Below are 22,609 nucleotides of genomic sequence, written 5' to 3'. Positions count from 1 at the left end.
GAAGGCACCAGATTGGGAAGGTTATGCTAAAGTTAAATTGCTAATTAACATGATTTGATCAAGTGAATTAAGGTTCACTACACCTACGAAGGCCAACAGCACCCCCTACTGGCCAAAGTAGGGCTCCATGAGCGGGAATATATTTTTACTCCCTTCAACAAATTAAGAAACATTCCCCATTCCAGATTTTCCATGCGGTCACCTCGACTGTATAGAAATACAAAAATCTGCCAAAGCAACAATGATTAGTGATTACTGTTGAAGCCTCTACCATTAATATTCTACTTGAATAGATGCTAGGATTTATAGAATTACCCCCGTCAACTATAGCTGCAATTAGCTCAATTAATTAACATGGTATCTATAGTAAATGAGTTTTAAAAATGCTTCTTACAAGTATCAGTAGTCTGAAAAAGAAAAAAAAGAAATAATAGTATTTGTTATATAAACTATAGCTGACTGGGCTCATGCTTTGCCCTTACCGTGGATGTCATCCTAGAGTTAAAATATGATTTAATTATAATAGAGGAACCACCATAATTTTCTTGGCAAGTGGCTTACTTATTTCTGGAACTTTGTTTTTAAGACTGTGCAATGTTTTAGCTTCAAGGTCAGAAATGAAATAGCTTCATGCTTTGGAGTACTCAAAAGCATCTTTTGCAGATTTGAACATTCCCAGTTTAACTTAACAACAAGGTTTCGCAACCTTGGCAACTTTAAGACTGCCGGGCTGATTGGGGGACTCTGGGAGTTAAAATCTATGCATCTTAAAATTGCTAAGGTTGGGAAACTGACTTTGTGTCCTTTCTCTAGAGTCTAGTGCAACCTCATTGAGGTATTCACCAGACTTAGATGGTCTTAAGTTTGATTGGTTCCTTCTTCCAGCTCCATGTTTCAGCTCTTTATACAAATATTCTATTGAATTCAGATCAAGACTCATGACAGGCCACTTCAGAAGAATCCAATGTTTGCTTTTCAACCATTGGGTCATTTTAGCTGCTGGAGGACCCAGGATCTGTGACTGAGAAATAACTTTCTAAGAAATTGTTTGGCTCCAGAATTTTTGATAATCTTGATTTCATAGTGCCCAGCAGATTCAAACATCTGATACTGGAGACAGCAAAGCAACCACATAACATTATGGGCCTCCTTGTCCTTCATGTTTTACAATAGGGCTAATTTTCTTTTCTTTAAAAGTATTACTTTTCTTTTGTGAGCCTGGAAATGCTGTGACTTACTGAAAAGCTTTAATTGATCTCTCCAAAGAACATTCTTCTAGGATTGTGGCTTCTCAAAGTTGCATTTTAGCAAACCCCGCCCACTTTTTTTTTGTGTCTTTCAAAAATGGGGTCTTCTGTCATGGATACTAGTTTCAGATATCAGTGGATGGTGCAACTTGATATTGTTATACTTGATTGTGGAAGTCATCCAGGATCTTTGACATTTTCCTTGGTTCTTTCTCTATCATTCAAACTATCCTTCTGTTCAGTGGTGAGATTCAATTTTTTTTTACTACCGGTTCTGTGGGTGTGGCTTGGAGGGCGTGGCAGGGGAAGGATACTATAAAATCTCCAGCCAGAGGTGGTATTTGCCGGTTCTCTGAACTACTCAAAATTTCTGCTACCGGTTCTCCAGAACTGGTCAGAATCTGATGAATGCCACCTCTGCTTCTGTTCAATCTGGAGTCGATTTTCCTCTTGCAGCCATATTCAGGGAGATTGGCTACAATCCTACAGACCTGAAACATCTTGGTGAAAATAATCATAGTCACAGGAACATATAGCCCTTTGGAGATGAGTTTGCAACCTTTCCTGTTTCCATAAAATGGCTTTTCCAAGAAACTTCTCTTGACATTGCTAATGCAGAGTTTAGGCAAGTACCTATTAAGTGGTATCTAAACCATGAAAGGCTCTATTCAGAAATAATCATGGCCCAGCATTTAGGTAAGACAACACAAGCTTTCTTTGTTCAAGATAGGCAGTCCTAAACTTACAAGTTTCTTTAGTGACCACACAAAGTTAGAATGGCACTGAAAAAAAGTGAGTAAGCGTTTTTCAGTTACAACCTCCTGTGACCAAAATTCAGATACTTGGCAACTGGTTCCTATTAATGTCCATTGCTCTGTCCCAAGGTCATATAATCAACTTTTGCAACCTTCTGACAAGTCAAGTCAATGGGGAAGTCAGATTCACTTAACAACCATTATTACTAACTTATCAACTACAGAGATTCACTTGACAACCGAGGCAAGAAAGGTTATAAAATGGGGCAAAATTCACTTATCAACTGTCTCGCTTAACATAAATTTTAGGCTCAATTGTGGTCATAAGTGAAAGACTATCTGTACTTAATTCCACCACAATTTCCTTTTTTAATTAAATGTTGTTTTATTAATTTTACAACATATTATTTTAATTAGCTTTTGGAAATCTGAATGCCTTCTTGAAAATTCATGGAACAGAAAGTAGAACTATTTTAAAAGCAACAAAAATAGAATCTAGCAGAAGCAGCCTTTAGATACTGGGAAGAAATACTGGACAGTTCACAAATTCTAATGGCATCTGTGGAGTTGCCATCTTTAACCTGGCACTTTCTGGAATTGCAACTTTGAAACCACTGGTTAACAAAAAATATGGTTGGTAGAAATCCTGAAAGCTTCAAGTAAACATATCAGGAAAGCACAAAGCTGGAGACAGTTATGTTATTGTATTATTTTCATGGTCAACTTTTTAAAGATTCACTTTCTCATTCAACTGGGCTCCATCCAACTTTTTTTACCGTTCCGTTTATGGCAACCCTTTGCTTCCAAGTAGATACCATGTCTTACTTCAAGGGAGTTATCAATAGCAACTTCCGAATTCTGCTATACACACACTCTCCCTCTCCCTCTAAAATGCTTAGGGCTACTCCTGCGCTAACCTCAGATTTCTTCCCCAAGGTACATGGCAAAGTCGATGATGATTCTGTCATTCAGATAGAATTGCCATGCACTTTAAGGAAGAAGCCATAAGGGTAGAGGCCCAATTCTTACCTGCATGACTGAGAATTTTCATTGATGTATTACCATGTACCCTGCGGAAGAAATCTGAGGTTGGCGCAGGAGTAGCCCTAAGGATTTTAGGAGTTGGTACATCCAACAACTCTCTGCCTACTCAGATTCCCTTAACCAGCTTGCTCAGACAGAAGAAGCTGCTTGGATGGCCAGTCAAACATCTCCAACCAACCAAAGAAAAATAAGTCTAGTTGCCATAGCTGTATTTCCAGACTAAGCCACGGTACTATTTGTGGTTTTAATTTGGCACTTTGTGTGAACTCAGCCACTACCTACTCCCCCATTTTTATTTTTCAAAAAAATGAGGGGCATATTTCAAGAGTATTTTCCATGCAGAAGAGTATGTTTTCAGATATACCCTACTCCTTCATTCGGTCCTGCAGATTGAGAAAAGTCAATGCAAAACACTTCAAAATCAGAGAAATTTCCATTAAGCAATCAGCACTCAAAATGGGACTAAGAGGAAGCTTATATGTGAAGTCTGATGATTACCAAGCATTATACAGGTAAACCTTGCTTAGTGATCATTCATCCAACGACAGTACAAGCGTACTGTACCAGGTATGCTGGCAAAAATAACTTTATAGTTCATTTATAACCCATGCGGTGTCCCTCAGTCAAATGATTACCCATTAAAGTCAACAAGAATTGTGTTGTTCTTACAGATTTTCCCCCCTTGCAGAACAAAGAAATTGGAGAGGGATTTCAAGAGAGTAAACTGTTTGTTCTTATACAGATTGAAAGCAATGTCATCACAATCTCTCCTTCGTCTGACCTTTTCTGGGAGAGGAAACGATTTCAAAAAGGAAAACTCAGTTGTTCTTCTACATATTGACATCCCGGCAGCAGGAAAGGGTCAGGCAAACGAGAGATTGCCTACAGAAATCACTTACTTTTTTTCATTCCACTACCCATTAGAGCAGAGACTGGAGAGAAACAGATTTCAAGAGAGCACTGTAAGCTGCTTACACAGAACAACGGCAGCATTCAAACCACAGACTGTGATGCAATCACATTACTTTCAAGGCCATAAGATGGTACTCCAGCATTTGGGGAGTGGTTAGGAGGCAAACAAAACCAAAATCAAACCAAAGATGTGAAACTAACTTGTCTTGTTTCTTTCTGACCAAAAAACCAATTGTAGTGATGTGACCTTGTGGTCACCCTAGGGATCACTTCGCTTAGTGGCGTAATTGCTGATCCCAGTTAGGTCTTTAAGCAACTACGGTAAATGTAAAGTAATATCTTCACTTGATTCCATATTTGCCAACCAAGGCAGGAAAATTAGTTCAAAACAAAAGGATACCTGACAAATATTCATTTTACCCCAAAATAAGCTACTCCCCCCTCCTCGCCTGTCAGATTGTATTCATTTTTCTTACTATATTTTTTCTTTAAAAAGTTCACTTTAAAAAGGTAAATGATGTTTCCTTTATTTTTTTTTATACAAACTCCCCCCATAAACAAAACACAGAACTGTATCCCAGAATAATTAAAAAAGGGACAGAAAAAAATTGAAAAGGCAGGGAGGGGGCCTGAGCAGTCCAACTAGTCCACAGTAGAAAAATAAATCTTAAAAGAGGAGAGGGAAGGGAGCATAGAGAATAAGAGGAAAAGGACAGTCTCCCCAAAGGTGTATTACATAGCATGATGTGATTCCCTGGGGTATAGACTGTTTAGTAAGTCACCAGTTCTCATGATTTGGGGGAGGGGAAGGAAGCAGAGAAAAGAATATAAATATATATTTAAATGGGGTGGGGTGGGGGGAAAGCAGCCAACTTTTCCCCACGAAGAGAAACTGTGAGGGGAAAGGATTACATTCAGAAACTCCATACATTCACCAAGAAAGGCAAGGGTACAAATGATGGAAGTCAACGTTTATCCTGGAGCTACAACCACTCTCCTTTCCTCCAGGTAGTGTTTCTTGTGGACTATCCAACTGCAGAGGCTTGAAGAAAGGGAGAGGGTATGAGGAGGAGGAAGAGGAGGAGGAAAGAGGGAAAGGACAGGCCAATTTCTCAACAACCCAAACAGGACCAAAGTAGTGCAGACTAAAGGGGTTGAAAGCTGATAGCAGAACCCCAAGAGGGCCGTGTACCTAGATTGGGTGGGGAGAGGGGGTAAGCAAAAGTGAGGCTCCCTCCATACCCAGGGAAAGAGGGCAGGAAGAACTGAGGGGGATGAGGTCCATCCCCACCTCAAAGATTTCTCAAGGAAGGTCTAGAAGTCTGTCGGGTGTTCAAGCCCATCTGGTACCTATGGTCAGCATCAGATCTTCCATCTAGTAATAGTTAGAGCAAGAGGGCTTGTTCCCTTATTATTATTATTATTATTATTTTCCACATCACCCCTGTGTTCAAACAAATGAGTACTGGTTGTTCACAGCCCTGGCTCGCCCTTCTGACTCTTCTGGCAGAGGAAGGGATCCAACTCTCACAGATGCTCCCTCATCCACCTCTGGCTCCATCTGAGCTTCCTCTTCAGTCTGCCCTTTAGACTCTGGCAATCCATGGTCCAGAGGAGCATGAGATGGCCGGGCTGGAGGAAGAGGAGGTGGCAGTGGCAGGTTACGAGAGATGCTCGGCTCTGTGGAGGGAGAGAAGAGACAGATGGACAGACAGAGAGATAGATGGTCTGGAATTAAAGCAGGAAAAGAGAATAAACACTGAGAACTAGTATTATTTCAGCAAGACACTCTTCATGAACAGATTCAGCATCCACTATGTTACGGCATCCAAAGCTTGTCAAATGCAATCATTCAGGAATTAATAAAGGAGAATATCTGTAGTTCAGGGTTGACGTGAGAGGTCTTTGGTGCTCTCTGAGCTTGTTGTTTTCTTACAGATATTTCATTACCCAAATTAGGTAACTAGCACTGTTGATGTTACCTACCTTGGATAATGAAATGTTTGCAAGAAAACAAGCAAGCTCAGAAAGCACCAAGGACCCCTTATTTAGGATTTGTCTGGGAATGGTTTTATTGTATTGATTTGGTTTCTAAAACTTGTTTTTTGGGAGGATGTAGCTCCTGAATAAAATCAAGTTACTATTGTTGAAAGACTGTATAAAGACAGGGGGTGATTACTATACCTTGCGGCTGTGCTCCACATTTAAACAAAGCTGTACCAAAATAGGTATTTTCTATAATCCATTATAATATGCAAAATTGGCTTAAAGCGTTGCGCTTCTGCATAAAGTCATTAAATCATTTGTAGGCAATCCTTTGGTTAGGCAAGTTCCTATTCCAGGAACCTTGTGCAAACTGATTATACTGGATTGCACACTTTGCACATGCACAAAAGTACGGTAGTTTTACACATGTGCAAAAATAGGTGCATTATGTTTTTGAACTCTATTCTTAGAATCAGGTTTATTTAAGCCAGAATTTATGTGGGCCAGAAATTGTTTGAACTAGATTATTAATAGGGCTATTACCTACTCAAAGCAATCTTACCTATTTAATTTTAGGTGTTTTTACTGTCAGTCTACAGTTAGTGCATTTTAAGGACATAAAGCTCTTTGTAACATTTTAGGGTTTTTTTCTAAATTTGATAGATACCATTCAGAGACTGCAATTCAAAATATTAATAGAAAAAGATTAATAATTATGGAGAGTTGGAAGGTATGATAAAAGCAGCATTGAAATTCCTATCCATTAGTCTATACTATCATGTCCCAACCTCAGAACTTTAAGAGGTGTGGACTTCAACTCCCATAATTCCATAACTGTCTGGCTGAGGAATTCTGGGAGTTGTAGTCCATACTTCTTAAAGTTGATAAAGTTGAGAAACAATGCTCTATACATTTCTCACGGAATATTGGCAACATACTGTGAAACCAGCAATAGAACATTATTTTCCAATGAAGTTAAAATTTCATATATTCCTAAAATTTGAAGGGATTCTTCATGTGTTTTATACTGGCAATATTAGATAATACATTCATTAAACTACTTTAAGGAATGGTTACAGAGATGGTATTCAGCAAGTTCTGACCATTTCTGGAGAACAAGTAGCGGAAATTTTGAATAGCTTGGAGAACTGGCAAATACCACCTCTGTCAAGAGATCTTACAGTATCCTTCCCCTGCCATATCTACCAAACCACGCCCACAGAACCGGTAGTAAAAAAATTTTAATCCCACCACTGAATGGTTACATATACCAGGTGAACCCATAATGATTTGTCTTGTCCAGGTATGCCATGAAATTCCAACCTATATATTTAATGCTGAATATTCTGTTTAAAGCTAGAAAAACTAATATTTTTAAGAACATAAATATTTAGACTCTGTTACAAATGTCATGTGATATTTTAGATATATGTTGTACCTTTCTTTTTTTCTCCTCTATGAGACAACACCTATGTAATATACAGTACCTACTTTATCTCTATAACATATTTGGGAGCTATAAGACTTTTCAATTATGGACACCTTCCTGTGCTTCATAGTGGGGACAAAGTTTAGGGCAATCATGCTGGCCATTTTTCACTCTCAGTTGCCCTAATAAATTTTTCTCCAACCTAGAATTTATTTGATGTCTTGGATTATAACTCTCATTAAGACCAAGCAAATGGCGAAAACAGTCTAACCCAAACCATCTTGAAGGATCTGATTGGTGGAAAACTGGTTTAATAGTATTCTTCATGTTACATTATAACCTTACCCCGGGGGTGTTATCTGAGAGACAAATATCACCAGATTCAAAATTGTTTCAGCCACTTGAATAAGTAAATGTCTAGAAGAAAGGAGTAAAAGAGGCAGAAGTACTATTATTTGGAGTTTGGGTAGATAATCTTTAACTTTGGGCTGTCTATCACAAGTGAGGCTTTTCTGCAGAGTTTTATTATATCTAATACAATTGAATCATAGAATGAGTTGTCCAAATGATAATTGAAATAATAGTTCTAAGATCTCACTCTGCAGAATGCTAGAAGGTGCCTTATGCCAAACCAGACTGTGGTTCCATTTGGTTAGAGAAACTATTAGTGACTCTTCGGGGTTCTGTTCAGAAGCCTTTCTTAGGCCTACCTGGAAATGCCAGAAGAAGCCCCTGAAATCTCTTCCCTGCCTCCTGGTGTCAGACACAGTGGATGGCGTAGACACTGCATTCACATGACCCATGGATAGCGATGGCTATGGCGTGGGGGCCGTGACACACGCACACACACGGTCATATCCCTGCCTTCCTCCTGTGGTACCTATTGCACACTTACACGCAGTCACCCGCGGAGGCAGCAGCAAGGATGGAGATGAGGTTGGGGGGCGAGTCAGGGTCCCCACTGAACCCAGACACTGGCGCTCGGCTCCCAGCCCGGTCCCGGCCTGTGACAGAGATGCCCACATCAGAAATAGGGATTGGGGATGAGGAAGAGAGGGAGCAGTGAACATGGGGGTGAATGGGTTTATCCTCCCTCCTGCAACATGCATGCCGCATAGGGCTGGAAAAGACTGGATGGACAAGGAGTGGGGCAACAAAGGAGAGGCAGATTGGAACAACAGTGGAAAAAGATGGAGGGAGATGGAGCATGATATGGACTAGCAATAATGTCTATGCTCTTTCCACCCCGCGGCTCCATTTCATCCTACACTCACCATGCAGCCTTTGTGAAGCAACTACGTAGCTGACAAGCGTCACATCACTGGAGCCCCCTGATTCGAGGGGGATGGGATGGACCCGGAAATGCTCCAGCATGTCAAAAATAGTCTGGAACCAGAGATGCTGAACACGGCACTGCCCTTCTTCATTCAAGGAGAGACGCAGATGCTAGGGGTTGGAAAAGAAAGCTGGGTGAAAAACTACTGCTGAACCAGAGTCCAGCCTATCCTGTCCCAAAGCCTCTAAGTCTTGAGGCAACGTGGGAGACAAAGAAATCTAATAAATAAAATAAGCACCATTTGATAGATTCCTCCTGCTACACTCACCTTGGCTTTCCCCTGGAAGTTGAAGGTCAGGACGTATTCACCCCGCCGTGTCTCACTTTGACGCACTAAGAAGACGCCATGGCTGTTTGCTCCTCCTGCTAACACCAACTGGGCAGCTTTGAGACGGGACAGGGTGCCATGGAACCATGGGTATTCAGAGAGTGGGTGCTCAGTGTCACCAAGACTACCTCCACCCGGGTCGGGTTCCCCTTGGAAAAGGAAGGAACCTGAGCAAGGAGAAAAGCAACGGAAGACAGCCAAACTTCACTTTGGATCTTGTTTCCACAACATTCAACCCAAGAAGATACTGAGGTTGCGTGGCCCAAGGGAAACCCTGGCCAGATGGCGTACGATTTCAGAGGTTATCTCTGAAAAATAAAGTTCAGGCTAAGTGATACAAACCCTGCCCACTTTGGGCTTGTCCATAGGGATTGCCAACTACAGTTTTTCCTCCACCGTCATGTCATCCCTAATCGGAAGTCCAGGAGCGGGAGGGGCGGGGGCGGGGAGAAATTCCTCTGGTCCTCCTCAAATCTAGACTAAGCACCAACTCATCCTACTTTAAAGTGATACCTGTGGTTTCAGGAGTTTCAGGGAAAGTTGTATGGAGGAAGCCAGTGGAAAATTGCCCTTCATTGACTGGCACCCGAGGCAGCAGCTGAGGAGGAGGCAGCTCCATTGAATCAAAGTGTGAGGCAGCAATAGAGACTGAGCTGGGAGACATGGAGGCTGAGGGGCGTTCCATCAGTCCATGGTAGGCACCTGGAAAGGAAATGTTACAAGCTGGGCTCAGCTGGAAAATCAAAAAAAAATAAAATAGGAAGCTCACTTCCCTTTATTCAGGATACTACTTATAAGCACTGTGTGCGTAGAGCTCGAAACGTTGTTAGAGACCCCATACACCTGCTTCATGATCTGTTTTTGTTACTCCTCTCTGGGTTTCAAAGTATTTATAGAAGGACTGCTAGATTCCGTAACAGCTTTGTTCCTTACGCCACTCGTCTTTTAAATTCGCAGGATTTTCTTTTTTCGCCATGTATATGTACACATTTGAACTAGACTGTGATGTTTTTCTGTGTCATATACGTGTGTGTAAGTGGGTATATGCATAATGGTTATCTTTTGAGAGCAGAATGCAACAAAATTTCATTTTAATGTTTGATGATTAGTGTACATTTAAAATGATAATAAAGTTTCTGTTTTATTCCATTCCATTCTATACATGATTACAATGAGTTGAAACAGACAAGAAATACTGAATATGAATATAAGTCTAGATCCTTCCTTAGACTTTCTTAATGCCTCATTTTTTCATTTATGCTTTTCAGTCAGAGAGAAAAATCTTCCTTCTCAATCCATGCTACTACCTTATATTTCTTCTCTCTCTTATACAGGTAGTCCTTGACTTACCACCATTCGTTTAGTGACTGTTCAGTTTCAATGGCAGCAAAAAAGTGACTTAAAACTGATTCTTGCATTTACAACCGATGCATTGTCCTCACCGTGATGACATCAAACTTTGGGTGCTTGGCAACTAGACTGTATTGACCCCACTTGCAGCCTCCTGGAGTCATGTGAACACCATTTGTGGCCTTCCTAACCAACTTGTAGCGAGTAAAATTAATGGAAGAAGCAAGAGTCACTTAATGACTGCGTGATTCTTTTAATAATTGCAGTGACTGTTTAACAACTGTAGTAAAAAGGTGGTAAAATTGGGCATAATTCACTTAACAACCACTTTGCTTAGCAACAGAAGTTCTGGTCTCACCTGTAGTAATAAGACGAGGACTATAGGTAGTCCTCAACTTACAAGCACAATTGAGCCCAAAATGTATGTTGCTAAGTGAGAAATTTGTTAAGTATTGCCCCGTTTTATGACTTTTCTTGCCACATTTTTTAAGAGAATCACTGCCGTTGCTAAATTAATAACACGGTTGCTACGTGAATCCTGTTCCATTTTCTAAAAACCAGGTCATTTCCTCTTCCAAGGTTCATAACTGCACTTTGTACCTATACGCTATTCCCAAAGGAGGTGTCTTTGCCATCTCAAGAGAGCACACAGTTTGTTTTTAATCTACACCAAACAGAAGCACTAGCTGACTGTGGCAGATTCTGAAAAAAAGTTAAGAAAGGCCAGAGCTGATTATTACTTGGCTGGGAGACCATCAGGAAACTCTACAGTTGCAGGCTTGATTGGAAGTTGGAGACAACCATGGAAAAGCACTTCTATATTGTTGCCAATATAGCATGGTTTTTTAAAATTTTTACCTATTTTTCTTGAGAAATTAGTAGTGTTTCTCAAAATTTTATTTGGTTTTCTTTTCATAAATATCAAATCCTGGATTTAATACTAATTCACATTATTCTCATGTGCTTATCTTGAATGTGTAGTTTGTGCCTGAAAGCTGCTTTTGGTATAATGTGTAAAAAAAGCCATACTAAATAAATTTTATTGGTGAGCAGTTATTGCTGGATTGCCACAGCATCCTAGAAGGTACAGATTCAATTGAGATTTACTGACTCAAGCTCACACAATCAACTTCTTATATGCCTGAGATTTGAATTCTGGTCTCCCCAGTTCTGATTTTAGAGTCACACCCTATGATGACTCCACCTATATTTTAAACAATCTAGAAAAATATTCTTGGTTAAAAAGAAACCTGAAGTTTTTAATTAAAAAAAGTCCATCCAATATTTAAATGGCGTAGGATAAATTTCTATGGGCTGGTATCTTTGCTTAGTGTAGCTGGTAATCTGATCTAGACAGAAGTTCAGAAGGCTACTATAATACTTCCTCTGTTTAAGACACTCCTCAGCTTCACATTAGTCAATTATTTATATGTCATTTTTCAATCAATGTTCACTGTTATTTTAATTTAGTCAACCCCAGAAAGCAAAGTCAGGCAAAGGAATGGAAAAAACCACCCTAGTTTCATTATTGATACTAATGAAATAGTGACTTTGGTTCCAGCAAGCCTATATAGCTAGACCTATCAGATACAGGTAGTCTCAATTTACAACTGGAGGCCTGTACAGATCCATGGCAAAACAGAGGGATGGCTTCTCCATTTGCAAAACTTTTTGCCACGGATTTTATTCAGGGCTTGGTTCACATGAGATCAGTAGCGCAAGATCTTGCAATACTTTAGGCCTTTGTTCTCCACAATTGCACTGAATCAGGTAAAAGAACTGAGGACTCGCTAAATCATCACAAGGTAAGTGAGTTTCCACAGGTCTAAGTGGGAATGATTGCTTTGATGCTGCAACATTTGTAATTCAGGATTGTGTTATTAAGTACTTGGGAGTTTATGTTGTAACTTCAAATGGGCGCTAAGTGAACTGTTGTAACCTGAGTATTACCTGTATTTTAATACAAACAGACTGACTGCACACAAAGACATCATTGGAAAGCCTCTTTGTATTTACCAAGAGATTAACAGGGCATAACAGTGAGGGTATATGTTGTGCTGAAATACACACCTTGACTGAGTTGTTCATTGCTCTCACTTGGCACCATGGGAAGTTCCCGGCTGGGCATGCTATCTGAGTGATTCATGCATGGCTGCTCCAGGCTATCAGTACTTTCTCTGTGGAGACAAGTAGCATTAGCAATGTTTTCATAGTCCAAGGCCACATATATCTAACCGTATGATGTTGGCCATGGCAAAGAAAGATTCTACTTCTTGTTATATCAATCAAGTCACACTATGCACCTGATAAAGTGCTCACTAGTATTTAAGCCTTTTAATAACAGATATTATTTAGAAAAGAGCAAAAAGTCAAGATAACCTGGAGCTCTTATCCGATTGCTTGTTTAAAAGAGTAAGAATTGTGTACCTGTTCCATAGCCATCCAAACCTCAGGGTTGCACCACCACTGTTCAATTAAGATATAGTAAGAACATTATTGTTAATACCTGCATATCTGTTCTCTCTCTCACTCTTACCCTAAACTTCCTTCTATAAGCTGTCATGAGAAATTGTTTCATATAAAACTGGATAATGAATCATATTGTTTGTTATTATGTCCTGGTCTGTGTAGAAAAAACCAAACCAGCATTACCAATAATGAGAGATGATAAAGTTGTTGTCTAAACATCTGAACAGTTGCACATTTTTCACTTCTGGTCTATTTTATAGAACTAGCAACTCAACAGAGGAAACGTCTCAGTCTCCCATCATGTTTTTGTTAGGCCATATCACTCTCCTCTCTTTACTTGTTGACTGAATCTGGGACTTTAAACCTGTACATGTATTCCACCACTGAGCTGTGGCCTTTCTTGATGTTTAGGTTAACTTACCCTAGGCCCATGCATTCCTGAATGTCAGCCAACCATGATCGCATCTGCAGTGAGTCAACAGTCTCAAGGATATACTCCAAGGAACTTGACTGCTTGGAAGAAGGGGAAAGATAATAAATACCCAACATTCTAAGATGAGTTTTATTCTAATGCCCCATTTCCCTCTGAAAGGATGAACTCGTATCAGTGAGGATAGACTTGAAAAACACTCAATTGAGTTGAATTGAATGAAGACCTGATCTCCATCCCATTCATTTCTTAGCTCTCTCAGTTTTGGCTTTAGTACAGCTTTTAATAATATTTCAATCTGTGTAGTTTTATTGTTTTAATTATTTTTACTTTCAGACTACCCATTTAGCAGGGGAGACAGGTGGCATAAAAATGTAATGAATAAAAAATAAATAAATTTTCAAGAATTATGCATGCATGTAAGCACAATTCAAATCCAAGGGCTTAATTCATCTGTTCCTATCTTAAGGTGGTTACATACCCAGACAAAATATCAAGAACTTCATCTCTGGCTTTTGATAGAAGAGCTCCGACACTAATCAAAATCAGCAACCAAAAAGATATTTTAGCAGCTGATTACTCCTCCCTTCATTCAGCTTTGAATTCTTTGCTAGATGCATTTGTGGTTATCTGCTTGAATTCCCAATGGTTTTAAAATTTAAGAATTACTGAGAACCCAAATCCCTTTCATCAACATGCATATTCTCCATCACATCATTTAAGAAATCTCTTTATATACAAAAGGGTAGATGGATTCCTCTCCTCCCAAAGACATAAAAAAAATGTGGAAGGAGTAAATCTGCTCAGAAATATCACCACTGCCAAATGTAAAAAACATTGTTAGAGAGGGAAGATAGAAAGGACCATTAATTTTCTCTAATGAAAATGCAAGAGGCAAGAAGCAGACAACTGCTAAAAACAAACTCCAGCCCGAGGTTAGTGATGGATTCTGATTCAACAGAAGAGGAAAATCAATTCTACACATCCCTTGGCTATAAATACATAACTACTAAGGTTGCAATGATTACCAAATTTTAACTGTACCCCATCAATCTTTTTCTGACCTTCAGCACAAAAGTGTTCTCTTTGTCTGGCATCTCCAGTGGAGTTGTTGTTCGTACATCCATTACACAGGAACAAGCAATGCTGACCCGTGGCTTTGTTGCCTAATGGTTGGGGTAGAAAGAAAAAAAAAGACCGTTGTAATGTTATTCTCAAGGCCTAAATTAGGAATCCCAAACTTTTGACTTCTCCCCATGACTTTTTTCTTGCCTGAACACAATGACTCATTGCTTACCTTTGGTGGGATGTAGAACTCTAGCAGGTAACCCTCCCCTTCTCCCTTCCCTGCTTTGCGCAGGAGAAGACGGCATTTCTGCCAGCGTGTCCTACTGCCCCCGCCTGACCCATCATCAGCCACAATATAGTTCAGTAGGCCTTCCCGGCGCACACTAGCCAGTTCGACTCGGAGAGTGGCTGGAGAGGCTTTGTTGAGTCGAAGACGTTCAAATCGGTGAGTCCAACGCTCTGAGTCACCGCCCCCTGAAGAATTGGAATTACTGTTGGCTCCAGTGGGTGTCCCATCTCCACCACCAGATGATTCAGCCGAGGTCTTCCATTGCAGAATGCCACGTACGCTACCTCGGACACTGCGGCTAACACTGCGCAAAGAAAAGCGCTTCTTCAGCTTTGGCTTTGTAGCGGTAACGGCTGCCACACCAGAAACATCTTCAGAGCTGCGGGACTGACTGCTAGAGAGGCCAGAGGGTGGGCCCAATGGAGGCTCCACAGGGGAAGCCACCGAGGAGTCACTGCAGGTCTCCGAGAGGTCCCGCGCAGAAGAACAACCAGTGAAAGGAGCAATGTCACAGCGGGGTGGCGAGTCACTGGTGTAAGCCCGGCTCACCTCAGCCTCAAAATGTTCTAGGAAGTGCTCTGCAAAGCGGTGCGAGAAAGCAGCTTCAGCTCCTGGGGTGGCAAACTGGGGGTTCTCACCAAGAAAAGTCCGGAAACGACGGGCAAAATCAACTGCAGCAGCGCGAGCATGGACTTCACAGAATTCCCGCCAACCCAAGGAGGGAAGAGAGGCAGGCTCTCCCACCATCCCTCCCTCAACTGGTGATAATGGCAGTGCGCTTCCGTTCATGACCACCCAGGTAGGGCTAGGTAACAATACATCCAGTGCCAGGATTGGATTGCTATTGGTATCAGTGGTCTTGTGACCTGAAGAGGGAGAAACAGAAGCGTTATTATAAGCTATCGCGTAGAAGCCATCTGCATAAATAATGTCATTTCAGGGATTTTTTTAATGAACCGTTTCCTTTTCACGCATGTTTCTTATTAATCAACAGAGGGTTGTTGATTTTTTTGTTTTTGTTTGATTGAGCACTATACCCCTAACAGCTTTACACTTCTGAGCATTTCACACATGCTTAAAGGCTTAAGATATCAGTCTTAAAAACCAAAATAATAGAAGTCAGAGTATTTTAAAAAATGACATAATGAAGAGAGCCACTTTTCCATCAGAAACATAACTGTGAGGAACTGTAGAAACAAGGCACGAACAATTGTGTCAATGAATGATGTAAAGCTTGTACATTTTGGGATAGCAAAAGCAATGTTGTCTAGATAACTGGGCTAGCTAAAAATAAGCACTGTTCCTTAGTGAAAGCAAAGCTAAATATTATTTTCTAGACAAAATAAATTCTCAGATTGAATTAGTAAGCCAAATATCACCCTATATTTATTGTATGGGTGAGGGGTGATTGGGTCACAATGGCGTAATAAATCTTACCATCAAGACTGAACTATCATACTTCTGTATAATTAATACAGGAAAAAACAAAGATTGGTAAATATAAATTGCAGTACATTGGCAAGTTTCCATTAGATGAATGCTGGATATTGAGACTTCCAAAGAATGCTGAGACCAAATACATTGTAGGATGATCTTAATTTGCAAGACATTGCATTTTGGATAAAAATGCATACTCCTGAAAATTATACTTCTTTTGCAAATTTAAATACATCTGTTGAAATGGTATTTCTAACAAATTTAAGATTCAGTCAACCATCTCCTAAAATAGATAAAATAAAAGATTATGCTTAAGTACCTCATGAACATATGCAGTGTAGTTCTTACTTTAGTATTTCCCATGCTTGAAATCATTTTTACACAGAGCACTTGCATATCAAGGGAAAAACTTTTAATGTTTTACATGGAATTTTCAGTCTAAGCTTGTCTTTTCAAACCAGTGACCTATTTGTATTTTCAAAATGTCAAAACCTCAAAAAAAGAACTATCATCAACTGTCAACTCATTTGGCAAAACCTGTAAAGGTTTCATGCAAGAACCTAACTCTTTCCACAGTATAGCTAACTCTCAAAAGCTATTGTATAATTATGCAATTAAATCTTTCCATGTTCTTTGAGACTAGTCAAAATGTTGTGTTCTCACAAAAGAGAACATACTTATTATCTCTGTTCTCCGTTAGGAACAGTTTACATCACTTTATTAATTTTTATCCCATCATTATTATTTTTGGAAGTAACTCAAAGCAGCGAACATACCTAAAACTCCTTCCTATTATTTTTCCCCACAACAATCCTATGAGGTAGGTTGGGATGAGAAAGAACATCAATGGCCCCAAGTTGAGTCAGCTTTCATGGCTAAGGCAGGACTAGAATAATTGATTATATTCAATAGAACCTGAACTATTTTATAATCTACTAGCTCGATACCCGTGCTTCGCTATGAAACTATGTGATCCGGCTTAGTTTTTGGAGAGGAAAATAAGGGGAAAAAATTCTGCCTCTGACTACCAGCATCCATCAGTATTCATCTGGCTAGCATCCTGTCAGTGTTTGAGAGAGTTGAGGGCTGTTTGGAAACTGAAACAGTATTTGCTGTATGAGCAAGGAGACAGCAAGGAGCCTGGGTGTGGCTTAGCTCAACTGTTCTGTACTAAAGCTGCTTGGTGCTGTGAAACTGAAACTCCTCTCCTCTGCTTGTGTTTTGCATTTGGAACAGATTTCTTTTCAGTTGGGGAGGGGGAGTAGAACTCCTTAGCATCAGAGTGTATAATACACGAAATAGTAATACGCTGATGGTCATTTCGAAAAATCCTCTCCTAGAAGCCAAGAGGAACATACATGCCAAAGTTTCAAGTTTGTAGACTTTATGGTTCTGGAGATTTTGTGATGATGCGTAAATGGTATTTCGCTTTTATATATATAGATTCTCTAGACCAGGGCTGTCAAACTTACGGCCTGCAGCCCAGATGCATCATGTGCTGGCAATACGCATACCCAGTTTGGCGAAGGGGGAAAGTCGCGATACATCATATGACAATGCCATGACAATACAAGTTTGACACCACTGCTCAAACCTTTGGATTTTTAAAATGAAAGTAGATACTATCAAGTTCAGCAAACATGCTGAATCATCCTTGAAATGTGCATTTCTTTGAACGTGAATCAGCATAAGTAGGAAAACTTATATCTAATAGAGAACAAGATAAATGGTGTGGGATGATCCTGCCTATATAAAGAAAGGTCCTACAACTGAAATTTTCTTGTGGCAATATCTTTTAGGCATGTAACCAAGGACTTAGAAATGCCATTAAATACATGGGGTTGTGGGGGTTTTTTGCATGAAAAACAAAAGCTCTGAGATGCAGTACTTTTTCTGAGGTTTAGGCATTAGAGCAAAAATTGACAGACGAGCAACACCACTAGCTAAAGATATTGGAGTGGAAGAAGCTTATCTGCAAGCAATAATGTACAGACTGGAAACGCGGGAGTTGCTTGTCACATGCATTTCAAAGACAGGGCGTTACACGTCTTAAAGATCTCTTCCATTGGAGTGAACCGATGCACATGACATGGCTCCTTTCTCGTCACGCTCCTGCTGACGGGAAAAGTCCCGCACGCTGCTGCTGCTGCTTGCGCGATTCAGAACCTGCCCGCGCGGTTGTTTGGTGGGAAGCCGCTTGATTGACGAGTATCACTGTCGTACGTTGAGCTAGCCTGCGAAGTAAAAGACACCCCCCCCCCCACACACACACTCCAGATCCTGGACCTAGCAACCCAAGACATCCCACTTGAGGGAGGGACGGGGAGAGAAGACGAGCCTTCTCAAGGGCGGACATGGGAGCCGAACGGAGGGGAAACGGTCTCCGTGCGACCGGGAATAAGAAAAGGGGCCTCGGTTCGGCTGGGCGCATCTGTCACTCACCATCTCGGCCTTGGGTTCCTTCCAGGAGAAAGGGTTTGTCTGTCCCCCTATCTCACTCTCCCTGGCTTTTTTGCACTATTTCCGCTTCCGGGTTTGTTTATTTATTTATTTTTTTGGTCGTCGGTGTCAATTGTTTTCCTGTTTTCATTTCCGTCTTCGTCATCAACTCAGAGGAAAAAAAGGCCGAAGCGATGAAAACAACGAGCTTTACCATAGAGAGTAAATGGACCCGGCTAGAAGGGTCACTGGAAATTCAGATACTCTGTTAACGTAAGCTGTTCTCCGTTGGACGCTGCGTCCAAATCGTTACCATGGCGGCCCGTGACGTAGATTGACGAATGCTCGTGGGACGCGGAGAGAGTAGGGGAGTTCTTTGGTAGTGAGCGTCTTGCTTCGGTTGCTCGGGCAACGATATATGCGGAACTCTCCGCCTTTCCGCAATTCCTCGAATGGTAACCAGGAAGTACTGTAAACGCCACGCCATACACATTGTTCTTATACCAAGGCTGGAAGTGCTTCTATGCGACTTTTGAGCATACGCAGAGTGCTTTCTCTAAGGAAAACCTTCTGTCAACCTACACTGTGGAATTTTCACACCAAAAAGGCTAATTCCAAACCTGGCCATCTTTCCTTTCCCCCCTTCCCACTTTTTTATGATCCACGCCTCAATTTGAGAGTCCATTTATAGCCAGATTCACTTAACCATATTACTATCTTAACAACTGCAATAAGTCACTAAACAACTGTGGTAAGATAGGTCATGAAATGGGGCAAAATTCACTTAACAAGTGTCTCACTTTGCAACATAAGTTTTGGCCTCAATTGTGATCATAAGTTGAGGACTATCTTTATGTTCTGATAGTGTCAGTGTTCCGCATAGCATCCAGAACCAATCAGTCACAGGGGAAGCAGGAAGCCAGGGTGAACTGTGGAAGGGAGAAATTTTAAGAAGGCATAGCAGCACCGTGTAACAGCACAACTCAATGGCCATGGAAAAACATTAGAAAACTGCCTTCCGCCCAAAATTTGTGTAGGGACAGAATAGTGACCCATCTCCCTCCTGCAATCTCTACACCAAGAGCTGGGAAATGCAAGGGGACCCTCTTGATAGTCGGCAGTATACAGGTGGGGCTGATGAGAATATGAGACTGATATGAGCCAAAGATCTGTACTCTGGCTCCACATCAGCCAGGCATAGTTTCATTTTTGGATACTATCTTGCATTTACGCCCAGGGGGTGAGATTCTACTGGTTTAGACCGGTTCTATAGAACTGGTTATTATGATTCTGCACAGTTCAGAGAACCAGCAAATCACACCACTGGCTGGCCCTGCCCATCTCCACCCACCCTGCCCATCTCCACCCACCCCTTCCCTCCCTGCCCAGTCAGTCCTTATCGTGCATGCACAATATGGCTGCCTGTAGTCTGCTTTTGCCCACCCGGCATGCCAGCCATTGCTCCCTGCCTTCGTGATCGGTGAGTGAGGCTTTGCAAGCAAGCCCCAATCGCCTACCTGTTGATGCTACTCACCTTTCCTCCCCCACTTGCCTTTTGCCACTGCTGCCAGTCACCTTCACCACCACCACCCCGCTTGCCTTCTCTGGAGAGTACATGGAGCAGTTCTGTGTCGGCTCCGGCAGGTCAGCGGTTGCTTCTCTCCCCTGCTGGTCTAGAACTAGAGTCTCTTTTCTGGCACAGCAAATTTTTGTTTTGGGTCCTGCAAGTCCCCATCAGGAAACGGTTCCGGGCAGCAGAGAAGCAGACAGGTTGAATCCTGTTCTTTTCTGCTACCCGGAGCCATTTCCTGAAGGGATGGGGACTTGCAGAATACAAAGCAGCAACTCCCAGTTGCTAAAGTAAATTTTGCTGTGCTGCACAAAATGGTTTCCCAGGGTCCCGAGGGCCGTCCTCCCCAAGCGCTGCCACCGCCAATCTGAAGCTCCCTTTTGGGATGGACTGGTAAGTTCTTGCTTGGTTCCCCAGGAATGGCTCCGTCATGGAGGGCTGTGTATTTGGGCAAGGTGCTTTCTGTCGGGTATCCTGCCTCGCATGGGGCAACGGGAGGAGGAAGTATGTGGTGGGGAAGGCTGTCTGCAGTTCTTGCAGCCACAGCCTGGAATCCTGGAGTGTCTGCAAACTTGCATTCGTATGAGGTCAGACCTCCATGGCTGTACTGGCTGGGAGGACATTTGCCCCATGTGACACTGCTCACCTGTCTGGCCAGTGTGTCAGAAGAGAGGGAGGAAGAAAAACTTGGCAAGACTTCCCCTTCTTGGGTATTCACACAGAGCATGGACACGTGAGGCTGGGACCTTCTGTGCATGGGTGAGTCCCTCTGGCGCCATGCACACATAATGTGTGCACGGCCTGCTCTTTGTGTATGCCTGAGAAAGAGGAGAAGAGTTGGTGAACTTTTCTTCCTCCCTTCACAGCATGAAGGCAGCTGCCGCAGCCTGTCCCTTTAAGGTACCTCAATGTGGGGTGATGGTAAGGGAGGGGACCATAAAGGGACAGCCAGGCCACAGGCACTGTCTTCCAAGCAACTCTGCTGAGAAGGGAAGGGAGGAAGAAAAGTTTGGCAACTCTTCTTCTTCTCGGGTAGAGCGTGCACATACGGTGCCAGGAGGATCTTCTGCAAGAAGTCAGCATGTGGGTGAGTCCCACCAGCACCGTGAGATGTGTGACTATTTGCTCTGTATGTATGAGGCCGAGAAGGAGGAGGGAAGCAGCCAGATTGAATACTGTTAGTGTGGCTGCAGAGAAGCAGGAGGCAGCAGCCAGCGATGCCCTCATGTGAAGAAGTTGGGAGCAGGGAGGCTTGACCCCCTCAGGAGCCGTGAAGCGCTCACCACCCCTCTGACACCCACCAAGCCTCCTCCCAATGCGCTTCTCTTCCTCCTCACCGGAAGCGTTATTTTGGGGGAGACTGCAGGATTGCCCCACTCCCTGTCAGCCATCTGGTATTCAGTACTGGTTTGTCAGATTCCCATCACCCAGCACCAGTTCATATGTTCCTTCCCCCTGAGGGACAGGGAGAGGGAGGGAGGGAGGGAAGGAAAGAGAGAAGAGACAGGGAGAGAGAGAGAGAGAGAGAGAGAGAGATGAGAGAGAGAAAGAGATGAGAAACAGAGAGATGAAAAGAGGGGGAGGGAGAAAGAAAAAGAGATGAGAAAGAGAAAGAAAAAGAGATGAGAAAGAGAGGTGAGACTGATGAAAAAGAGAGAGGGAGAAAGAAAAAGAGAGATGAGAGAGAAAGATGAGGGGAGGAGAAAGAAAGAGACACACGTAGAGAGAGATCTGTTTAAAAGAAAATAGAAAAATGGCACTTTGAGTGTTTAAGATTGCAGACCCCGGGTTAGGCAAACACCATGGTTGTTAAGTGAATCTTCTGGTCATTAAGAGAACAGCAGTTGTTTAAAAAGTCCTTTTCCCTAATGGGCATTTTTAACTGGAAACCAGAAGGAATTGTTGGAAACTGGCAAAAAACTAGAAAACCTCAGTCACATGACTGTGGGATGTTGTAACTGGTCATAAGAGTATATGTGTGTACGTGCGTGTGTGCGTATGGCTATCAAAACTCCAAAAACAGGTCAAGTAGCTCTGGGGAGATCAGTCATAAATTAGAACACTTGCTAAGCAACTGGCCATTAAGCGAGGACCACTTATATTTGGTTCACCAGTCACATGGCCACTAGCCATGCCTACCCGTCATCACATGACCACCTAGCCATACCAATTTGTCACATGACCACCAAGCCACATCCACAAATAAGGCCACACCTACAGAACCAGTTGTTAAGAAATTTGAATCCCACCCGTTTATGCCTGAGGCAGAACAGCTGCCACTGCTACCTACGTAGCTGAATATCACCACCTGCCAGAGTGCCATTATTGCAAAAATAAATTTTTGTAAGAGAGGGAGGGAGAGAGGGAGAGAGTGGGGGACACCAGCAAGGTGTGAAATGCCACTTTAACCACTACATCAAGCTGGCATATACTGTCTCCCCTGTTTTGTCATATATTTATTAATTTTTATTTTTATTTAGAAAATTTATATTGCCATCTACTCGCATATGGTAACTCAAG

General features: G+C 42.0%; 1 protein-coding gene across 4 annotated transcripts; it reads right to left on the bottom strand.

Moving 5' to 3' along the window:
• Positions 1–4,465: 4,465 nt before the first annotated feature.
• Positions 4,466–18,900, bottom strand: SH2B1 (SH2B adaptor protein 1). 4 transcript variants are annotated; one of them, XM_087917648.1, is made up of 11 exons: positions 18,523–18,900; positions 14,584–15,509; positions 14,351–14,452; positions 13,278–13,369; positions 12,815–12,853; positions 12,458–12,564; positions 9,551–9,739; positions 8,978–9,204; positions 8,648–8,819; positions 8,269–8,377; positions 4,466–5,638 (listed from the first exon to the last, which is right to left on the bottom strand). In XM_087917648.1, the coding sequence occupies exons 2-11, from the start codon at positions 15,430–15,432 to the stop codon at positions 5,620–5,622; spliced, it is 1,905 nt and encodes a 634-aa protein (XP_087773774.1). In that variant the 5' UTR covers positions 15,433–15,509; positions 18,523–18,900; the 3' UTR covers positions 4,466–5,619. The 4 variants fall into 4 exon arrangements, with proteins under 4 accessions (XP_087773774.1, XP_087773773.1, XP_087773775.1 ...); XM_087917647.1 differs by lacking the exon at positions 8,269–8,377; XM_087917649.1 differs by lacking the exon at positions 12,815–12,853.
• Positions 18,901–22,609: the final 3,709 nt, after the last annotated feature.

The sequence above is a fragment of the Pseudonaja textilis genome, chromosome Z (genome assembly GCF_049901715.1).
Source record: "Pseudonaja textilis isolate UNSWEBS1 chromosome Z, rPseTex1.2, whole genome shotgun sequence".
Lineage (NCBI taxonomy): Eukaryota > Metazoa > Chordata > Lepidosauria > Squamata > Elapidae > Pseudonaja > Pseudonaja textilis.
The sequence above is the reverse complement of the archived record's forward strand: the minus strand, read 5'-3'. Positions and strand labels throughout refer to the sequence as shown.